We start from the raw sequence: 22,437 nt of genomic DNA on the forward strand, positions 1-22,437 counted from the left end.
CGCTACGGGCATTTCTTTTGTAGCGCTGCACACTTCATTTTGCCAATTTTAGATAGAAAGGTTTTGTGGTTCCTTTTCAGTGCGCTTTTAGAGTGCGCTCACTAACCTGCATATTCACTTTTTCATGTTACTTGAACTGTAATGAGTCTTGTGACTCATCCTGATATCCCCTCTACCGCCTTCCATGAGTGAATATCTTGCTGAATTTAGCCACAAATGTCTGGAGGAGAACAGAAGAGGGAAGCAAAGTAATAAGAGAACACATCACAGCTTGTCATGTCCTGGACTTACCCCTCTAACCTGCTGCCCTAGGCAGTGGCCCATGAGCTCCCCTATGGCACATTCAGGACTGGCGGTCCTCAGTCCCATAAATAGACATCATGACGGTTACAGAGAGAGGTCCGTCCTGAATGTCACCCAGGATCTGTATACAGCATTTCTTTATATCACTTTTATATGTATACTGTATATAACAAATCACATCGATCTTCTCACTTCTTCTCCTCTGTGTTGTTTCAGTGATATGACGAGTGGGGAGGAGAGCAGAAAGTGGCTGATTGTCTGCACACAGAACCACAAAACCAATGCGTTACAGATATTATCACTTCTATCAGACACTTCATCCTTGCAGTGTGGGTCTGTGTGCTACAAATCTAATCTCAAAGAAGAAATCTGGGAATGTTTCCTTGATAGAGTCATTGTTCTCTATCACCCATACTCTGCAGAGACCCCTCTGCCGGATCTGTCTGATATGAAGGATTTCCTGGATTACTACAGAGAACAACGTGGTAAGTGAGTCATACGGAGTCCCAGGTGAGAAAGGGATCTCCTGGATTCTGGATCCACTCTGAACGGCTCCACAGATCAGAGCCCATTGTATGGTCATATGATAGCTGATGTATAAATAATGAATAACAAGAAATGAACGGTGTAGCCTTTAAATAATTCCCCAATTGCACCTAAACACTTTTCACCCCAAAAAGTGCATCATCCAAATATATATATGTAAAGTGCTAATATACTAAATAACACAAATAAATAAATACTACTGTCTAAAAATTATATTGTCCACAATAAAAAATAAAATAAACAGAATAAAAAAAATCCTCCAGAAAGACAGTCCGCAAAAAGGCTTCCAGCCGAATGAAGATCCAGTGATTATAGAGATCGAACCTCATAAAAAAGAGAGAACTCTTTGATACCATAAAATGCATCAGGTAATATCAACATCACTGCAAAACGCATGTGAATCACACTAAACCACACGTGGTGACCCATGCAGGTGAGTATAATGTGAGCTGTGCAAACCGCTATAACCACTCTCATGCCGTGTGCAAACCATGTAAACACGTGTCCACTTCTAAGTATAAGGATAAAACACCCTTACCAGAACATGGATATAACACGCATGTAAGTCCCAATCCAAAAATGGCTTTTCAAACTTAGCAAGTGGGAAATTCCTCCTCCGTTACCATATAGATTCCCTCCAAAGCTGAACAGATTATACTGATAAACTTCATATAAAAACTCATCCTGTCATATTCTCAATGACTCCGGATAATGCCGCCACAAACAGCAATAGGAAGTTCTTCAATACCACATAAATTTTATTGCATAAGTGTCACATCATATTAAAATTACGAACAGACCCTCCATAGATCCTCAGGAACACTCCTCCTGTGTCTCTGAATGGAATTTCCAGGATCCAAGATGGCCGACCGGCAATTTCCTGTTGTTCACTACGTCTTGACGTCACTTCCCTTTGACATGTTTCATCACCTGACTTATTCATAAAGGGTACAAATGGCAGTATAGATAATGGAACTTTTTTTTTTCCATACTAGTAATGGCGCTGATCAGCAACTTATAGAGGGACTGCGGCGGGCATTCTGACACTGGGGGGAACTGACTAACTGCCACTGACATCCCCAGAGCAGGGGCGGACTGACCATTTGGGAACTTGGGCACTGACTGAGGGCCCGGATCAGCAGGGGGCCCCATGAGATGTCCCTGGTACCTTTAATAAGCTTTTTTGGGTGTGGTTTAAGTGTGGGCGAGGACACAGTGACCCCATGATCCCCTATTGCTCGGGGGCCCCATGAGTTGTCAGTTCGCCCCTGTCCCAGAGACACCAATACAGTGATCAGTGCTAATAAAAAGCACTGACACTGTACTAATGGCACTGGGCAGGAAGGGGTTAACATGTGGGGCGATCAAAGGGTTAACTGTGTGCTGGGTGCGATTTACTAGGGAGACATGCTGTGCAAAGAGATACAAAGCAGCATGTCCTTGCTGACAGGAAAGAGACCTGTGCTGTTTACACTCAGATCTCCCCCCTCTCAGCTTTGGTGGCGATCACTGAGTCCCTGCCGGGAATCGCTGGCCGGGACTTGGTGATTTACAGCCTCAGCAGCCAATAGCGGTGAGGGTAGGGAGGTGCACACGCCCCCTACCCAGAAATGAAAAATCACTTATCTTTACATGATTTTGTGCAGTGGAGCTGCGCTGTAGCAGTACATCTGGTAGGGGGCGCCGTGAAACTGGTTAAAGGATAAGTTCATCCGTTTTTAGGGTAGAACATGTAACATGTTCCTATAGCTCCCAACTGTCCCTGATTTCCAGGGACTGTCTCTGATTTAGAACAAAGTCGCTCTGTCCTGCCTTCCTCCTCATTTGTCCCTCATTTTGGTCGGATCCATATAGTTGTATATAAAATTAATTATTTATCTATCAAAAAGTGTTCCCAGCGCTGAACCTTTCATACAATTTCTAAATTGCTGCATTTTTACATTTCAAAAGCCAATATAAAGGAAGAGCAGTAATGAAAAAGTGGGTGGGTTTAACCAATCATTTTTGTTGTACAACTCCCCTTTAAAGGGGGAGTGGCAGGGGTGTGTGTCCTATACCTACATACTTTTTCTAATAGGTGTCCCTCATTCCCATCTCAGAAAGTTGGGAGGTAAGTGTTCCCAATGATGTAGCTGCCCCCCCCCCCCACCTGTGACAGAAGTACGGGGTGAAGTTTCCCTGTACTGGCTGTCAGATTTTTGAAACAGCTTGGCTGTGCGGGGCTCCGCCCACATGGTTCACACTCTACAGCAGTCACAGAGTTCTGGGAATGAATGAACTACAAGTCCCAACAGCCTTAGCAGCTGTCAGCTTGTAGTCCTCAATGAACTACTACGGTGCTGTGAGTGCTCTGGTAGATCATTGAATCTTTCTGTCTGTATATCTGCTTGCCTGTATATCCCGTACACCCCGTACATCCCATACATCCCAGTACATCCCGTACACCCCGTACATCCCATACATCCCAGTACATCCCGTACACCCCGTACATCCCATACATCCCAGTACATCCCGTACACCCCGTACATCCCATACACCCCATACATCCTGTACACCCCATACATCCCAGTACACACCATACACCCCATACATCCCGTACACCCCGTACACCCCATAGATCCCGTACAACCCGTACACTACATACCTTCCCATACATCCCGTACACCCCATACACTCCATACATCTTGTACATCTCGTACACCCCATACATCCCGTACTTACCATACACCCCATAAATCCCGTACATCCCAGTACATCCCATACACCCCGTACATCCTATACATCCCAGTACATCCCGTATAACTCGTACACTCCGTACATCCCATTCACCCCGTACATCCTGTACACCCCGTACATCCCATACATCCCGTACATACCATACATCCCGTACAACCCAATACACTCCGTACATCCTGTACATCCCATACACCCCATACATCCCGTACATCTCGTACACCCCGTACATACCATACATCCCGTACACCCCTTTTATTCCAATACACTCCGTACATCCTGTACACCCCGTACATCCCATACATTCTGCACATCTTATACATCCCGTACACCCCATACATCCTGTACACCCAATACACCCCGTACATCCTGTACACCCCAAACTTCCCGTACACCCCATACACCCCCGTACATCCCGGTGTTGTGAGTGCTTTGGTAGTTCATTGAATCTTCCTGTCAGTATATCTGCTTGCCTGTATATCCTGTACAACCCATACACCCCATACATTCTCTACACCCCATACATCCCGTACACCCTGTACATCCCGTACTTACCATACATCCCATAAATCCCATACATACCATACATCCCATACACCCCGTACATCCCATACACCCCGTACATCCCATACACCCCGTACATCCCATACACCCCGTACACCCCGCACATCACATACACCCCGTACATCCCAGTACATCCCATACACCCCAGTACATCCTATACACCCCATACATCCCGTACACCCCGTATAACTCGTACACTCCATACACCCCATACATCCCGTACACCCCGTACACCCCGCACATCACATACACCCCGTACATCCCAGTACATCCCATACACCCCAGTACATCCTATACACCCCATACATCCCGTACACCTCGTACACTCCATACACCCCATACATCCCATACATCCCCGTACACCCCATACATCACATACACCCCATACATCCCGTACACCCAATACACTCCATACATCCTGTACACCCCGTACATCCCATACATTCTGTACATCTTATACATCCCGTACACCCCATACTTCCTGTACACCCAATACACCCCGTACATCCTGTACATCCCGTACACCCCCGTACATCCCGGTGTTGTGAGTGCTCTGGTAGTTCATTGAATCTTCCTGTCAGTATATCTGCTTGCCTGTATATCCTGTACAACCCATACACCCCATACATTCTCTACATCCCACGCATCCCGTACACCCCATACATCCCGTACATCCGATATACCCCGTACATCCCGTACACCCCTATACATCCTATACACCCCATACATCCCGTACATCCGATATGCCCCGTACATCCCGTACACCCCTATACATCCTATACACCCCATACATCCCGTACATCCGATACACCCCATACATCCCGTACACCCCTATACATCCTATACACCCCATACATCCCGTACATCCAATATACTCCATACATCCCGTACACCCCTATGCATCCTATACACCCCGTACATCCCGTACACCCCTATACATCCTATACACCCCATACATCCTGTACATCCCGTACACCCCAAACATTCCATACACCCCATACATTCCGTACATCCCGTACACCCCGTATATATCCCATACATCCCGTACAACCCATACATTCCATACATCCCGTACACCCCATACATCCCGTAAACCCTGTACATCCTCTACACCATGTAAACCCCGTACATCCTGAACACCCCGTACATCACGTACACCCCATACATCCCGTACATCCCGTACATCCCCTACACCCCGTACATCTCTGTAAAGCAAGCAGATGTACTGACAGATCTGCAGGAGACCTGCATGGCACCAGCAATCTGGTGTCTGCTCTTGCAGACAAAAATAATAAATGTACATTTTTTTACCTGCAAAAAATGTGCATTTATTATTTTTGTGCAAAAGGTGAACTTACTGTATCCTTTAGGGAGGTATATAGAGAGGTATATACAGTAGATCTGGTAAAGGTTGTGGGTCACAGTGCACTTGGTGAACACTATTATGTGAAGACTGCACTTGAAGATTTCACATTGGAACACTTCGGGAATATAAATGGAGTCTATGAATTTTGGATTATTGATTTCATTTAAATGATTGCACAATTATAGTGCATGAGAACATGGGAGAGATTGGAGGTTATTATGTTGACAAACTTTTTTTTTCCTTTCATGTAAATGAATAAGCGGGCACTTTATGATTGTGGGGTTTATGGATTATGGGTTTTGATGTTTCGGAGTGCTAATTATTTCCGGCTCAGTGCTGCAAACAATTCTAATTTGTTTTTGGATTGTGTTATTGGGGCCAATTAAGAGTTAAATAATGGCTGAAAAAATCAAGTAAAATAACGCATGTGGTAAATTTTTTGCAATTGTGCAATTCACCAAGAATTTTGCGGTAAATACCTCTTGTGGTAAAATATCTGTATTGTGGTAATTACGGCATATTTTCATGTGGTAATTTATCGCACTGTAGCTGGTTGTTAAGGAAGCCAGTTGTGGTGTACTTAACAATGGATAACTCCGGGTGTCCCACTGACAGCTGAATGAAAATTAAACATGCCAGCAATTACAAATTATAAAAAAAACTGTGTTTCCCCCCCCCCCTACCCATACCAGGTGCTTTGGGTCTGCTATGGATTTTAAGGAAAGCCCCACACCAAAATTAAAAAAAAAAAAAAAAAAGGTCCTTAGGTCTGATATGGATTTTGGGGGATCCCCACACCAAAAAAAAGAGAAAAAAAAAGGCGTGCGGGTCCCCTCACAATCTTAAGGGATTTTGGGTCTGGTGTGGATCTGGCGGGGACCCCACTCCAAAAATAAACGGTTACCCTTAATATCCATACTATCCATACCAGACCCCTAGAGGTTGGGGGGACCCCTCGCTGCATCTGGAAAACTACTGCATGTGATACCGCCAGCAAAACCCTGGTGATAAATATCGCACCTTTTTTAGTTATTGTTGTGCTTGTGAATTGGACTTAACAGGTTACTGCATCGTTTTTTCGCTGTATCTATCAACACATTTTTTAATTTTGCGTTAAATACCGCAGAATTGTTATTATTTTTCTTTTTTTTGTGAATTGGGAAATGCGATAATTTATGCAAACAAATCACGTGACCGTGTTATCGCATGTGGTAACCCGTAGTGTTTTAGGTTTTCTTATTTGCAGCAGCGATGGAATTGGCCTTTTATTTTGCGGTTGCACATGTTACCTTGTGGATTACATTGTCTCCATATCCTGAGCGTGGAGTAGGGGAGATCCAATATTTCTTGTTTATACGTTTGTTGCCTCTGATTGGCCTCTGCAACAAGTAAGGCTCCTTCCACATAGGCAGGCCAAGGGGTCCGCTTTTCAGGCAGACCTGACCGCACCATCCATTGCTCTTTATGGAGCTGCGGATGTAAACAGACTTGTGTCCTCTTACACCTGCCTGTATCTCATCAGATCCACTAAAACCAGACAGATGGGGATCCCTTCCTCATCCATCTAATGGATCAGATTAGATGACAGTCAGATGTAAACAGACAGGCGGTCTGTTTACATCTGACCAGCTATAGAGGAGAGTAGGCCTGGTTTGCATAAGCGGAGTGGGCACAGACCTGTCATTCACCTGCTCAGTGGGGGTCAGTGGACAGATTCCCCACTGAGCAAGCTGGTGGAGTCCTTCCGAGTGAAAAGGACCTAGGAAAAAATGGAATGGTTTTGGAGTTGCAAGAACTGGAAGGAGAGAGCCTGAGGAGCTGATTGGTACAGCGGGAGGCGTGGTTCTGGTGGGACAGCATTGCCTAGGAGAGGTATTGAAGCTCTCCCACCACTCTGCTACCCGGATAAGTTCCTCCTGTGTTAGTGCTTCATGCTGTAAACCCCAGTAGCCATGCCTCCGTTCCTCTCTCCAGGTCATGACTCGGGTATTAAATATCTTGTCTTTACTGCTCTTTACAAGGGAACAGGGCTCAAAGGGTCTCAAACAGGCACGATAAAGAAATTTACATCACATGGAAATATTACGCCAGAAAGGGCCCAAGGCGCAAGTGCAAAAGAGGAAATGGACACTAGCTTAGGAAATAGCCCTAGATTATCATTGGATATGAATAGTTCCTGTAACCAACAAATAGCGGTTGGCTTGGGGAAACAAGATCGTGATGGTGAACTACAAGTACCAAATAAGAAGGAGATGATAGAAATGTTTCAAAATCTGGAGAAAATGATAAAACATGAAATGACAGCTATTCGCAATGATTTAGGACATTTGCTATTGAGAATGGAAGAAACAGAGGAGAAAGTTAAAACCCAGGCCCAAACCATAGATAATCTATGGAAAAAAACAATCCATCTGGAGAAAACTCAGAAAAAACTGCTCTATAGGATGGAAATTCAAGAAAATAAAGAAAGAAGGAGTAACCTTAGAGTACGAGGAATCCCAGAGTCTGCAAAAGGGGAAACATTATATGAACTAGTTAATAAAATTTTAAATTTCATAAGAGACAGACCTGAAACAGACGGGATCAAACTAGATGGAGTGTTCAGAACAGGAAAGTTCAAACAAGCTAATGAGAAAGAAAGACCGAGAGATATAATTGTCCAGTTCCAAAAATTTGGGGTCAAAGAGGAGATATGGAAGAAGATTAAGGGAAGATCAGTGATTAAATATGGAGACTTGACTATCCAAATTTATGCGGATTTAACATCAGAGACTCTTTGGAGGAGGAGATCCCTGAGACCCCTGTTGGAGCAAATGAGAAATCAGAATGTGCAGTATAGATGGGGTAATGCAGCATCTCTAATTGGATGGAAAAATGGGGTTACAGCTTATCTGAGATTCCCGGAAGAACTGAGAGACTTTTGTGATAGACTGGACTTGCAAAGAGTGGAGATAGCTGGGTGGGAAGAAGAAGAAGAAGGAAGAGGAGTTACGGCTGATACAAGAAAAGAGGACTGGCAGCAGGTGGGGGGGGAGAAGCAGGGAGGTCCAGGGGTTGGTGAGAGAAGGGAGAGAGAATTAAGTAAATAATGTTTTTTCCCTTTTTTTTTTTGTGTTCTCTCCCATCTTCCCCTGCCCCACCCCTGTCGTTGTGGAAGCCCTTCAGGAAGCTCCGGTTAAGGGGGGGAATAAAGGTTATTGTCGAGCCCAATTGACAGAGAAAGGGGATCTGGGGAGGTCGGAGGAGAGGTAGCCGTCCATGGGCGGAGCTTACTCCCAAAAATTTTAAATCAATCGTGGAGTTGGATCCACAAATGATTTGTAGGCAGGTTGTAAGCCTAAAAATGGGTAGGGGAAAAATAAGGAAGGGGGGGTGGAGGTGGGGGGGTGAGATGGGGATTGGGGGGTGGGGATGGGTGAGGGAGTTAGGGTGGGAGAGAGTAGGGGGAGGGGAGGTTGGGCTAATATTCTGCAAGATAGTAGGGCCTAAAAGGAGGAGGCGAGTTAGAGGAGAGATAGATAGAATTAAGAAGGATGGAAGAAATACAGGTTATAACATATAATGTGAATGGGTTGAACTGCCCTGGGAAAAGATTTAAGTTGTTTAAAGAGCTACACCATAGGGCAACGTCAGTGGTATTTTTACAGGAAACACATTTCGAGATAAAGTCAAATGTGAAATTAAAATCTAAATATTATCCAACATGGTATTATGCTGACTCTCCAATTAAAAGAGCAAAAGGGGTGGCAATAGGGTTGGCAAAGAACATCAGATTTGAGGTGGAAGATAGAAAGACCGATCCGGAGGGGAGATTCCTGTTCTTGAAAGGTAAATTACAGGGAATAGAGTGCACGTTTGCCAATATATATTGCCCTAATAAAAAAACGGAGAGCTATTTGAAGGGTCTGCTGAAAAAATTGATGGACTTTAAAAGAGGGCATTTGATAGTAGCAGGAGATTTTAATCTCTGCATGGACCCACAAAAAGATACAACCTCCCCTGTGCAGAGAGAAGGTGGTAGGTCTCTGAGAGCTTTGAAAAAAGCGATCCACGAGTACCAACTGGTGGACACCTGGAGAATAATGCATATGAAAGACAGAGACTATACCTTCTTCTCCAATGCACATTAGACATACTCAAGACTGGACTATATCCTAATAGATCATCAACTTATAGAACCGTTGGTTAAAATAGAAATAGAGATGAGTACATTCTCAGATCATGCCCCTGTCATAATGAAAATGGGATGGGGGAAACGGTGGACGGGAGGCCTAGGATGGAGACTAAATGAGGCCCTTCTTTTGGACGAGGATATAGCTCAGAAGATTGGGGAAGAGATTAAAGTATATTTTAAAGAGAATGAGACAGGGGAAGTATCGACAGCTACAGTATGGGAAAGTCACAAGGTATATATAAGAGGAATCCTGATTGCGGCTGGAGCAAGGAAAAAAAGAGAAAGAAGAGAGAGGGTCAGTGGGCTCCTAAAAGAAATCATGGATTTGGAGCAGATACAAAAGAAGAAAATAACAAGAGAAACAAAACAGAAGTTAATAGATAAAAAAGATGAGCTAGAGAGACTGATGGAAGAGGAGAGGAAAAGAGTATATAATAAGGTACTAAGTGAAAGATATAGATGGGGAGATAGACCAGGAAAATACTTAATGAGAGCTTTGAATAAAAAGAAAAATAGAAATTATATAGAAAAGATAAAAAATCCGAAGGGGGAGTTGGTATATTCAACTAAAGAGATTATTAAAGTATTTACGGAGTACTATAGAAAGTTATATAATATTAGCCCCCAAAGCTCGTCAAAAGAAAATGGAGAGGATATTAAAGAAAAAAGGAAGACCTATTTAAAAAACGCAGGATTACCAAAGTTAAGTGAAATACAACTGAACTCCCTAGATGTGGAAATTTCCCAAGATGAAATAAAAGCAGCAATAAGAAGTACGGGGGGTGGAAAAAGTCCAGGACCGGATGGGTACACAGTTAATTACTATAAAAAATATAGTGAAATATTGTTACCTAAGCTAAAGAAGTATATGAACGAGCTGGGAGGAGGGATGGAGAGTAGAAGAGAATCTCTTCAGGCCCATGTTGTACTCATTCATAAGGAAGGAAAAGACCCCTCTCAGTGCTCTAGTTATAGACCAATTTCATTATTGAACATCGATACTAAGCTGTACGCAAAGGTGCTAGCAAATAGGCTGAAAGATTTAATGCCAGAATGGATCCATGGAGATCAGGTGGGCTTTGTCCCAGGGAGAGAGGGTAGGGACAACGGGTTGAGAACTCTGATGCTAATCCAGAAAAGTAGAAAAGGAAAAGCCCCGGTGGTGCTGCTGTCGATTGATGCCGAAAAGGCGTTCGATAGAGTGGATTGGGGCTTCATGATGGACAACTTAGAAGTGCTGGGGATTGGAGAGAGAATGCGTGAGTGGATAGGTAAATTATACAGGGAGCCCACTGCAATTATTACGGTAAATGGAGAGAGATCAGAATCCATAGAGATGTCCAATGGAACAAGACAGGGCTGTCCTCTGTCCCCCCTGCTATATGTTTTGTCATTGGAACCTTTGTTGTCAATGATAAGGAATAGTGGTGCGGTAAAGGGAATCCAGATCGAAAATATAGAACACAAAGTAGCGGCCTATGCAGATGACCTATTATTCTATGTAGGTAACCCCCGAATAACATTACCAAATATAATGAAATTTTTGAAGGAGTATGGGGAACTATCAAACTTAAAAATTAATCCAACAAAAACAGAGATCCTGAACATCAATATATTAAAGAGTGAAAAGGAAAAGTTACAAAAAGAATTCCCCTTTATATGGAGAGAAAAAGATTTAAAAAACCTAGAGATAAAACTCGCTATCTCTTACAAACAACTGTATAGATTAAACTATATTTCCTTAATAAATGAGATCAAGGAAGAATTGAAAAGATTAGGAGGAAACCCATCATGGATAGGACGTATAAACCTAGTTAAAATGGTAATTATACCTAAAATACTGTATAGATTCCAAATGGTTCCGATCAAACTCCCAGAGGCTTTTTTTAAGATAATAAAAAAAATGTTAACAAGATATATTTGGAGGAATAAAAAACCAAGAATATCATATGAAATACTGAGTAGGACTAAAGAAAAAGGGGGAATGGGACTACCTGACGTCAAGAGATATTATAAAGCAGTAATTTTAGCAAGAATTTATGATTGGACATTTAACCAGAAGGGGAAGAGTTGGGTAAAAATTGAAAATGCACTGAGTGGGATTAGTTTGAGTAAGATGATATGGATTCCAGCACTTTAGAAAAATTAATGAAAACACAAGTAATTACACTTTAAATGTTCTAAGGGTATGGGATAATTTACACAAAAATATGAAATGGGAATTCAACTCTATATTAATGCCTCTTGCAAATACTGATTATTTCCCCCCAGGAAAGGATGAGATATCAGGGAGATGGTTTGAGAGGGAAGATGTCCAACTGAGAGATGTACTGGTAGAGGGGAAATTGAGATCATTTAAAGAACTTAAAGAGAAGAAGGGAGATATTTTTATTAGAATAGATGAGTGGAAATATCACCAACTAAAATGGTTTATTGGGAAATTACCAAAACCCTTGAGATTAAAGAAAGAGTGGAATATGTTTGAAAGGTTGTTAGAAACACGTAGAGATGGGAAACATGGTATTGCTAAAATTTATAGAATACTCACAGAATTAGACACAGACACAAAGTTAATTTTTATAACGAAGTGGGAAAGAGATATGGAGGTGGTGTTAGATGAGGATCAACAGAAAAAGATATTTAGATTGACACATGAGAGTGTTAGTATGAGAGAAGTGGAGGTTAATTATAAATGTTTGACACGATGGCACATTACACCGAGTGTTGAGCACAGGATGAGTGTGGAGAATTCAAAAATGTGTTGGAGAGGATGTGGAGAGATAGGCACGGTGTTTCACATGTGGTGGCAATGTCCGAAAATTCAGGCTTTTTGGAAAACAATAGTTAAATTGATAGAAATAATAACTGGAAATGACATAGGGTTAGACCCAACGATGTGTCTTCTACATAATGTTGAGACAACAGTAAATAAATATAAAGAATCAGGCGTATGGTATTATTTAAATGCTGCAAAAGGGTTGATACCCAAGTTCTGGCAGAAAACAGAGGTGCCGAAGGAGGAAGACTGGATCAACAGAGTAAATCAGATCAGTAAAATGGAAAAATCTTACTATATGCAGGAAGATAGGCTGAGAACATACTATTCGAGATGGGAAAAATGGGAAAAATCAAAAGTGAAAGAGAAATATAGAAAATCTTAAATTAGGAAGTTATTTAAAGTGATTGGGCCTCGTGAGACTGGAAAACTTGCAGAGGGGAGGGAGGGAGAGGGAGGAGGGGAATGGGGGGGGGGAGGGGAGGGAAAGAAAAGAGTTATTAGAAGGGGTAAAATAGAAATGTTAAGACTACTTAAATGTATTGTGTTTCTTTGTATGAAATTTTTTGTAATAACATGAAAAACCAATAAATATTTAAATTAAAAAAAAAAAAAAACATAATAAAAAAACTTGTTTGGTTGTTAAAAAAAAAGGCGTAAATCTTCCCCTATCTTTAAATGAGTTTATTATTAATTTTAATAATGCAATTGTACCTGACAGTTACTTTATTGAATATATGCCACTGCATACAAATAGTTCAGCCGAAAGGTAAAATCTGCTGGCTGAAAGCTTTCTATTTATCATTGGGGTCTCCAACCTGCATGTAATGACTAAGTCACAGCTGATATAGTGGTCACGTGATCAAGAGCCACTCTAATTGGCTCCTGATCATCAGTGGAGACCTTGACTGCTGGGATTGAGAGCCACCAGCCGTGCAAAGTGTCACCTTCAGGATTTCAAAGGGGAGAATATTTAATAATGTATTCACGGCATTGTGCTGAGGAATAATACAAAAAAATGATTGCAGAAAGGAAGGGATAACACATTTGTGAATGGAGAGTACAGCCAGACACACACACTTCAGTCTGATTGTACAATCTACTATGTTTTTACTATAACAGTTGAATGTAGGAATTGTGTTTTGTTGACCATCTCCTTAGAGCTACAGTATGCTTGGAAGGTTCTTACATGTATTGTCTAGTTTATAGTCTTGTCTACTCTGTAGGTCCAGGAAACATAAAAGTTGTGATAAGAGATGTGAAAGATATAAATTCGGAAAGACAGATTATAGCCCGATGGATGGAGGGGGGATACCGGGACTGTGAACTCCTGACCCTGAGCAAAGAAGAAATGGAATCTCTGATTAAACATAAAATAAACCCTCTATCAGTGGAGAGAAGAATGGCCAATAAACTCCGACACATCCACCACATCCTAAAGGAGGCTTCAGGTAATGGAGACATTTCAGTAATTTATTGCTCTATTATCCTCCTATAAATACATTGGGTTTTTATGAATATTATGTAGCACCCTCCTAGTGCAGGATGCTGGGTAAATTTAGTTGTTGGCTCCTTCTGCAATCAAGGAACCAGTAATTGTTCGTTCTGTCCTATTCAGGGTCTCCTGGGCTGGGAGTATGACTGCTTCCTCCTGCCTCTGAAAGGCATTTCTAGAGTTTAGGTTGGGAAATTCAAATCAACTAATCTGAATATCTATTGTGTTCCAGCCAATCCCTGGGGAGGAGTGCCCATTAGAGGTTGGAATTGAGATAAATAGTCTGAGACACTGGAGATCAGGGTTCCTTCTCCCCAGGAGGGTTCCAGAGGTGCAATCTGTGGACTGTACAGCTGCTCTAGGAGGCCTTGGGAGGTACCAGGATTAAAGTATTAAACTGACTTTGCTTAGAACTACATCATTAAGGGATCTGGTCCTGAGAGGTGCTATCTCATTCACTGGGTCGTGGTAAGTATTTGGAGGAGGGTGGGGGCACTAATGCACACAGAAGGTTTTTTACCTTCATACATAGAATGCATGAAGCTAAAAAGCCTTGAGACTTTACAACCACTTTAACCTGTTCAGAAAGACTTAGGGAAGAGATTTTCTTCCAATTGCTATGTGCTGAATGTTATGAAGTATCCCCTGTCCCCAACCCCTCTCCCTATTACAAGTTATACAAGCGATAAATCACAAAAAGACAGCCCCTTGACTGTTTATTGGAGACGGAGTGATTGGACTGTTGCTTGGGTGGCTCGCGGCCTCGGTACCTTTTTGGGAAAGAACCAGTTATTAACAGCATTACCTGCAGGGGTAGCGCTACAATTACAAGCTCAGTATTAGGTGTGGTCTTTGTATAGGGAGTATGTACCAATGGAGGGGGTTATCCTCACATTTCCACCAAACACCTAAAGGGCCCATCAGAGACATAGAGACTGCCTTGGCTGAACTCTGCTTCTGAAGGTGTCTTTCCACAATGTCTCATATTTGTCTTTTATTCTTTACAGAGAAAAACCACAAAAAGAACTTAATGAAGGTAAGGAATAGATATGCAATGATAATTTGTGACTAAGGGTGTGATTCTCCCAAAACATAGTTTAAAGCCCAAATCCAGGAAGCTTTAAAATGTGGGGATGCACCTGCAGTACAAGTGTTAATTGCTTCCTTAAACGAAGGGAAAGAAAAATAACTTTTTTTACTTACTTGATCCTTCGCTCCCTGGCAGATAGTGTCCCCCCCATGCTCTGGCAGTGGACTGTCCCTCAGCATCATCTTGTCCGGTGTTGGGCTATGGACCCTGCACTGGTCTTGATGACATACTGTAAGGACATTAGACGGGTGAAACATTAGGGAGAAGACGCTGTGGGGACTGGTCTAGTGGCATGGAGGAGCAGATAAGTAACTCTTTTAGTGATCCCTAGACCTAAACAAGCAATGAACTCTTCTAATCCAAGTGCAGCCCCACTGCAAGGGACCATTTTAAAGTTTACAGGAGTTGGGCTAAAAGTGGAACTTTACCCATAACAACGAGATAACAAATAATGTTCTTTAGTAAGGAACATACCTTCCACATTAATAATTATGCCACCAAAATCAGTGTGCACTGTAAATTGCCTCCAGCATTTCTCCTGTTTCTTCTTGTTGGAGACGGACATTTTGCTGAAGCTCAGATCCCCTGAACAGCAATAAATCTTTAGGCTGTCAGCAGATCAGTCTCTAGTGGCTCTGATTTTTCAGCACAGTGTCAAAAAAATAGAGAGCAACTGAGCATGTGCAGAGCAGAATGAGAGTGTATATCTGGGTTTTAATTAATATAGACACTTATTTTTAATGTTTTATATAGCTATACCTGAAAAAGGGGCCAGACTGAAGGGATCTAGCAGGATTTAAAGTGTTACTAAACCCCGGACCCTGCATTCACTATATCCACTCTCCCCGGACCCCGCACTCACTATATCTGCCCTCCCCGGACCCCGCATCCACTATATCCGCTCTCCCCGGACCCCGCATTCACTATATCCGCTCTCCCCGGACCCCGCATTCACTATATCCACTCTCCCCGGACCCCGCACTCACTATATCCGCCCTCCCCGGACCCTGCATCCACTATATCCGCTCTCCCCGGACCCCGCATTCACTGTATCCACTCTGCCCGGACCCTGCATTCACTATATCCGCTCTCCCCGGACCCCTCATTCACTATATCTGCTCTCCCCAGACCCCGCATTCACTATATCTGCTCTCCCCAGACCCTGCATTCACTATGTCAGCTCTCCCTGGACCCCGCATTCACTATATCCACTCTCCCCAGACCCCGCATTCACTATATCCGCTCTCCCCGGACCCCGCATTTGCTATATCCACCCTCCCACAGTACACAAAACATGGAAATGCAATTATTTTAGTAAACTTTTATATAAACTGCTAAATACCTTTTCTCATCAGCAATATATAGCAGTCTTGTAACTTCTATCAGTGTCCAGCAGAGCACTGCTTACAGCTTGTAGGAGGAGTTTTCCCCAGAATATGTAAGAGATTATAATTTGCTAAAGGTGAAAATACTAGCCAGGCTGGAAGTGACTCTTACCTTGGCTGGCTTGGAGAGCTGGGTTCATGCACCTACTCCAAGACTGGATGAATCTCAAGGAGATGACCCCCACCCAGATTGTGGAGCAAGTTGCCCAGGACCTGCTTCTACCAGGGGTTTCTAAGGAGCTGCACCAGTGGGTGGCCCAGTCAGAGCCTTGGTCCCCAGATGATATGGCCACCACAGTTGAACATCACAGCTGTGCAGAAAACTTCTGTGGGGGCCCTTCTGCAACCTGAGAACTGATCTGGATCAAGGAGATGTGTACCAGTGCCAAGATGCTGCATGTTGACCACATTGTGTATGCCTTGATGCATAACATTCCCACCAGAAGCCAAGCACCTAATCCTTTCAAAGAACTGTCAGGGGAAAGAGAACCCCACAAGGTTCGATGCTGGTCCTGCCACCAACTGGGTCATAAGGCAGCCCAGTGCCAAAGCGGTATGAGTTGATGGAATGTGGTGTGGGCCATCAATGCTTCATGTATACTTATGTAATATGTGCTGTGAAAAGTCTGAATCCACATTGAGTGTGTGAACTGAGCCAGTGAATAGGAGGTTGCCGCATTCTTGGTCTCCACAGTTGCTCCAATCAGATGGTTTTCAGGGAAAGCTGATCCCTTGAGAACAGGTGGGTGTCATCTGTGTGGACCTCAATGACTATCCGGTGGCCTTTATAACCTTCTCCACCCTAGCAGAAACTGCATTGAGTTTGGGTGATTTTAGGATTGCCAATTTACTTTCTGATCGGGCAAGACTTCCTCCTGTTTTAGGACTTGTATAAACAGAAAGTGAAGGGTCTTTAGGCCTCCACTAAAAAGGAGGAAGCCTGTCGAGGGCTCTGAAGAGGACTTTCTTAGTGCTTGTTTGAAAGACTCCACTTTGATTTATGCCAGGGAACAGGTCATCGAGTTAAATGGTGAACCACAGAAACCTGGAGCAGCTAGTACAAAGTAATCAAAGAGAGCAATGAAATGATTGAACAACTCGTGGTGCCCCAGTCTTTCAGGCTCAAAGTGTTTTATGTTTGGCTATTGGTCATGTGCTTGGGGGGCCTCTCAGGTGGCTAAATGCAGGAACTGGTTTTGGAATGGTTTTATTGGCTCCAAGTATACCAGGAAATTAAGGACTCTGTGGGTCCTGACCTGTCAAATAACCATGGCGACACCCCATTTTTGCATGATTGTATTGCCATGGACCTGGTGGGCACCTTAGTTAAATCATCTAGGTGACACCAGTAAATATTATTGGTCCACGTCTGTGCCATCAGGTACCTGGAGGCAATACCTTTTAAGAAATATGTCATCCAAGTCATTACAAGGGAGCTGTCATCTTTAGCCACGACTGGGAAAGTTGTTTAAAAAAGGCCCAGTTAGTCCTAGATGCCTCCCGAAATGCAGGGTTCATTGTGAATATAGAAAAAAGCTAAATTGGGTTAGAGGAGGCCCGCCATTTGGGGTATGTTTTAGGCAGAGGCATGACCAAACCACAGCTGAACATGGTGAAGGACATCCAAAAGTAGCCCCATCCACTCACAAAAAAGCAGGAGTGTTCTTTTCTTGGCATTATCGGGTATTATAGGAGGTTTATTCCCAACTTTGCCAGCCTGGCAGCACCTCTGACAGACCTCATGAAGGGTAGAACCTTCACTGTTATCCATTGGAGTCCTGAGGGAGAAGCAGCTTTCTGCCATCTGAACAGGCTGTGTGCCAGGAACAGGTCTTCAACCTCGGACTTTCAGAAAGTGTTCCTGGTTCAGAGAATCCATGATGGACACTTCCCCTTTCCGGAGACTTCTTGCAATGCTAAGAAGGACATTTGAACTGTCACAAGATCAGTTAATGGCATTACATACAGTAGGCACAGAGTAAAGGTTATCTCAACAGAAAAGTCAGATGTACAGTTGCAAGAAAAAGTATGTGAACCCCTTGGGATTACGTGGAGTTTTGCATGAATTGGGCATAAAATGTGCTCTGAACGTCATCTAAGTCACAACAACAGAAGAACACAGTCTGCTGAACATAATACTACACAAACATTAGATGTTGCCATGGTTTAATTGCACATAACATGTAAACATTCACAGTGCAGGGAGGAAAAAGTATGTGAGGCCCTAGCTTAATGACTTCTCCCAGAGCTAATTGGAGCCAGGAGTGAGCCAACCTTGACTCCAATCAGTGTGATGATATTGGATGTGTTGCTGACACCTGTTTTGGGTTTACTGGTTTCAAGAAGCCCTGTATGATGTGAACCATGCCTCGCAGAAAAGAGCTCTCAGAAGACCTACGATCAAGAATTGTTGACTTGCATGAAGCTGGAAAGGATTACAAAAGTATCTCCAAAAGCCTTGATGTTCATGTGCCCACGGTAAGACAGACTGTCTACAAATGGAGAAAGTTTAGCACTGTTGCTACTCTCCCTAGGCGTGGTCGTCCTGTAAAAATGACTGCAAGAGCACAGCGCAGAATGCTGCATGAGGTAAAGAAGAATCCCAGAGTGTCAGCTAAAGACCTACAGAAATCTCTGGCACATGCTTACATTTTTGTTGACACATCTACAATAAGGAAAACATGAAACAAGAATGGAGTACATGGGAGGACACCACGGAGGAAGCCATTGCTGTCCAAAAAGAATATTGCAGCACGTTTGAAGTTTGCAAAAGAGCACCTGGATGTTCCACAGCATTACTGGCAGAATATACTGTGGACAGATGAAACCAAGATGGAGTTGTTTGGGAAGAACACACAACACTATGTGTGGAGAAAAAAAGGCACAGCACACCAACATCAAAACCTCATCCCCACTGTGAAACATGGCGGAGGGAACATCATGGTTTGGGGCTGCTTTGCTGCCTCAGGGCCTGGACGGATTGTTGTCATTGATGGGAAAATGAATTCCAGAGTTTATTAAGACATTTTGCAGGAAAACGTACGACCATCTGTCCGCCAACTGAAGCTCCGCAGAGGATGGGTGATGCAACAGGACAATGACCCAAAGCACAAAATTATAATCCTATACCCTCAATTGATCCAGAGGAAGGCAAAAATCCCAGCAAACCATGATTCAATTGGCTCCTGCAGGGGAAAATATTCTTTCTTGATCCCCCGAGAGGCAATCGGATAATCCCTGGATCAATGTTACCTATAAATGTTATATCCAGTTATAGTCTGTGTATCTGGGAAAGAATCCAGCTTCAGAAGCAAATGTAATGGAACATTTAACCACAAGCCTACAGGGCACTTATACCCCCTCCCTGCCCCCAAGGCCAATTTCCAGCTTTCAGTGCTGTTGCACTTTGAATGACAATTGCGCAGTCATGCAATACTGCACCCATATGAAATTTGTATAATTTTTTTGTGACAGATAGAGCTTTATTTTGGTGGTATTTAATCACCTTGGGGTTTTTTATTTTTTCTTAAACCAAAAAACACTGAAAATTTTGGAAAAAAAAAAGTTTTTTTCCTTAGTTTGTTATAAAATTTTGTAAATAAGTGATTTTTCTCCTTTACTGATGTGCGCTAATGAGGCTGTAGTGATGGGCACTGATAGGCTGCACTGATGGACACTGATAGGTGGCACTGATGGGCACTGATGAGGAGGCACTAGTAGGTGGCACTGATGGGCATTGACAGGCATCACTGATGGGCACTGACAGGCAGCACTGATATATGGCACTGACTGGCACTGTTAGATGGCACTGACGGGTACTGATAGGCGGCACTGACGCACACTGATAGGTGGCACTGACTGGCACTGATAGGTGGCACTGATTGGCAGCACTTATAGGTGGCACTGACTGGCACTGAAAGGCAGCTCAGATGGGCACTGATATGTGGCATTGATGTGGCACTGATGAGCACTGACAGCTGGGACTGATGGACACTGACAGGTGACACTGCTGGGGCTACACTGATCATCAGTGCTCTAATGATCAGTGTACAATGCTGATTACCGGCTCTCCTCTCCTCTGCGTGACAGCTCGTGAGAAGAGAAATGCTGATAACCAGCATTTTCCTATTTACATGTGATCATCTGTGATTGGACACAGCTGATCACGACTGAGCCGACATCTTCTGCTCTTTCCGTGGATCAGTGATCCGCTGTGTCCGAGGGACACAGCGCACCACCGATTGCCGCGCTGAGTGCTCCGGGAGCCACGCATGCGCAGTGAGAATGGGAGAACGTCATATGACGTCCTATCAGAACAAGAGAACCACCTTGCACCCGGCATATTACTATACTATACTACTATACGGCGAGCGGGAGGTGGTTAAATTAAAAGACGATCATTTGTCCTGAGGTGTATGTGTGTCTGTGAGAGCCTTACTTGCAGCACAGTAATTCAAGTATCATTTGTGGGTACGAGGAATCTGTTATATGTCTGCTGTGTATAATATAGTAGGTTCAGACTCTATTTAACCCTTTACCTATAAGCCACGCCCACCATTGGTATAATCTGGTGGACTGATACCCAGACACATGATGATTCAAAACCCGGACTGTGTGGGTGAATCCCGGACAGATGGCAACCCCAGCCTGAGTAGCAAAGCCTGTCCCCTGCAGCATGCAGCAGAGAGGGACCTTTGATTTCTGTTTGGAAGCCGTGGTCTCTCTGCAGAGGTCTGACACGCCCCCTGCTGAGTCAGAGCTAGAGCTCTCCAATCAGCAAAGCTCATCCCCCTGCTTTAATTATCATTCATACAGCGGTACCAATAGCTTTGCATGCATGGAAATATTTATATGTTCATTTTTTCATTTTATTTAAGGGCAGACATGAAATCTTCTCCAGATCAACGAATGATGATTATTCCTGGATAACAGATCTGCTTCGTTCACATCATTTCAAGGATCATGTATCAGATGTCAAACATTTTAAGATCACTGATGACCCAATCAGCACTGAGAGCTGCACCTTCAGTATCTTGTACTTCACCAAGAGAGGACAAATCAATGAGAGAGAATCTGCAGATGTTCAGCTGATAGAGAAGCATCTTGGTAAGAGACATTATATTACCCGTATTTATTAAAGCCGTAGGAAACTGCAACCAGGGAACAAAATCCCTGCAAGGTAAAGGCATGATGTGCTAATATGCATCACATACTATCACATTATGAAGGACTTACCTTGAAAGGAAGCCCTCCAGTGTCACCACCGACATGGCTTCCATCTTCACTCGTCTTCCTTCTGGGTTCATGAGCTCCGGCCGTCTGACCAGCCGAGCCATGATGACGTCACTCCTGAGCATGCATGAGGGAGTCCCGGACCACGGCACAGTGCTCTGAAGGAATGGAATGAGTATGTCGTTCCTTCAGAGCACATGCACTGGCTCTCAAAAAGAGCGAATATCTCCTAAATGGTTCAGATTTAGTAGATATTCATTTTACCTACAGGGAAGCTTTATTATAATCTCACCTGCAGGTAAAAGTACTAAAGAAGAGTTTACTGCCACTTTACATTGATGCAACCCAATCAGTAACATCTCATATAGGTGTAACATGGTAATGTCATTTCAAAAGTTGTTTTCAATATTTCTAATTCTGCAGCTTTCATTCCAATAATCCCTGATGATCCTGCCATGGAGGTGCTTGTTCAGGCACTTCCTGTAACATGGTGACGTCACAGGAGCACAATTGGGGGGAAGTGTTTCCTAATTATAGTCCTGTGATGTCACCCTGTCACTATCTCTCCCAATCATTTGGCTGTGCAGTCATACTCCACCATAGTTCTGGGCAATATTCAACCCAGGAGACAGATAGCATCTGGTGGTGAAGGAGAAGCACAGTGAGGGACAGCTCCAGATTGAAGGTTTGTATTGCAGCCAGAGCTGTTTTTTCTTTTTAACTTAGTGGACCCACTTAAAAAAAAAAAAAAAAAGTAAAGTTTGTTTCCAAAG

At 43.3% G+C, this 22,437-nt stretch overlaps 1 protein-coding gene across 1 annotated transcript in view; it reads left to right on the plus strand.

Annotated features, from left to right (window-relative positions):
* Positions 1-659: 659 nt before the first annotated feature.
* Positions 660-22,437, plus strand: part of LOC149459585 (uncharacterized) — a 34,697-nt gene continuing 12,919 nt past the window's right edge. The window contains exons 1-4 of the mRNA XM_089680944.1: positions 660-788; positions 13,689-13,913; positions 14,965-14,993; positions 21,310-21,538. Coding sequence (XP_089537070.1) covers positions 752-788; positions 13,689-13,913; positions 14,965-14,993; positions 21,310-21,538 — 520 coding nt within the window. The 5' untranslated portion in view covers positions 660-751. The remainder of the gene's footprint in view (positions 789-13,688; positions 13,914-14,964; positions 14,994-21,309; positions 21,539-22,437) is intronic.

This window comes from Staurois parvus, unplaced genomic scaffold (assembly GCF_062004578.1).
Source record: "Staurois parvus isolate SC_StPar_1 unplaced genomic scaffold, SC_StPar_1.0 ptg000254l, whole genome shotgun sequence".
NCBI classification, from domain to species: domain Eukaryota; kingdom Metazoa; phylum Chordata; class Amphibia; order Anura; family Ranidae; genus Staurois; species Staurois parvus.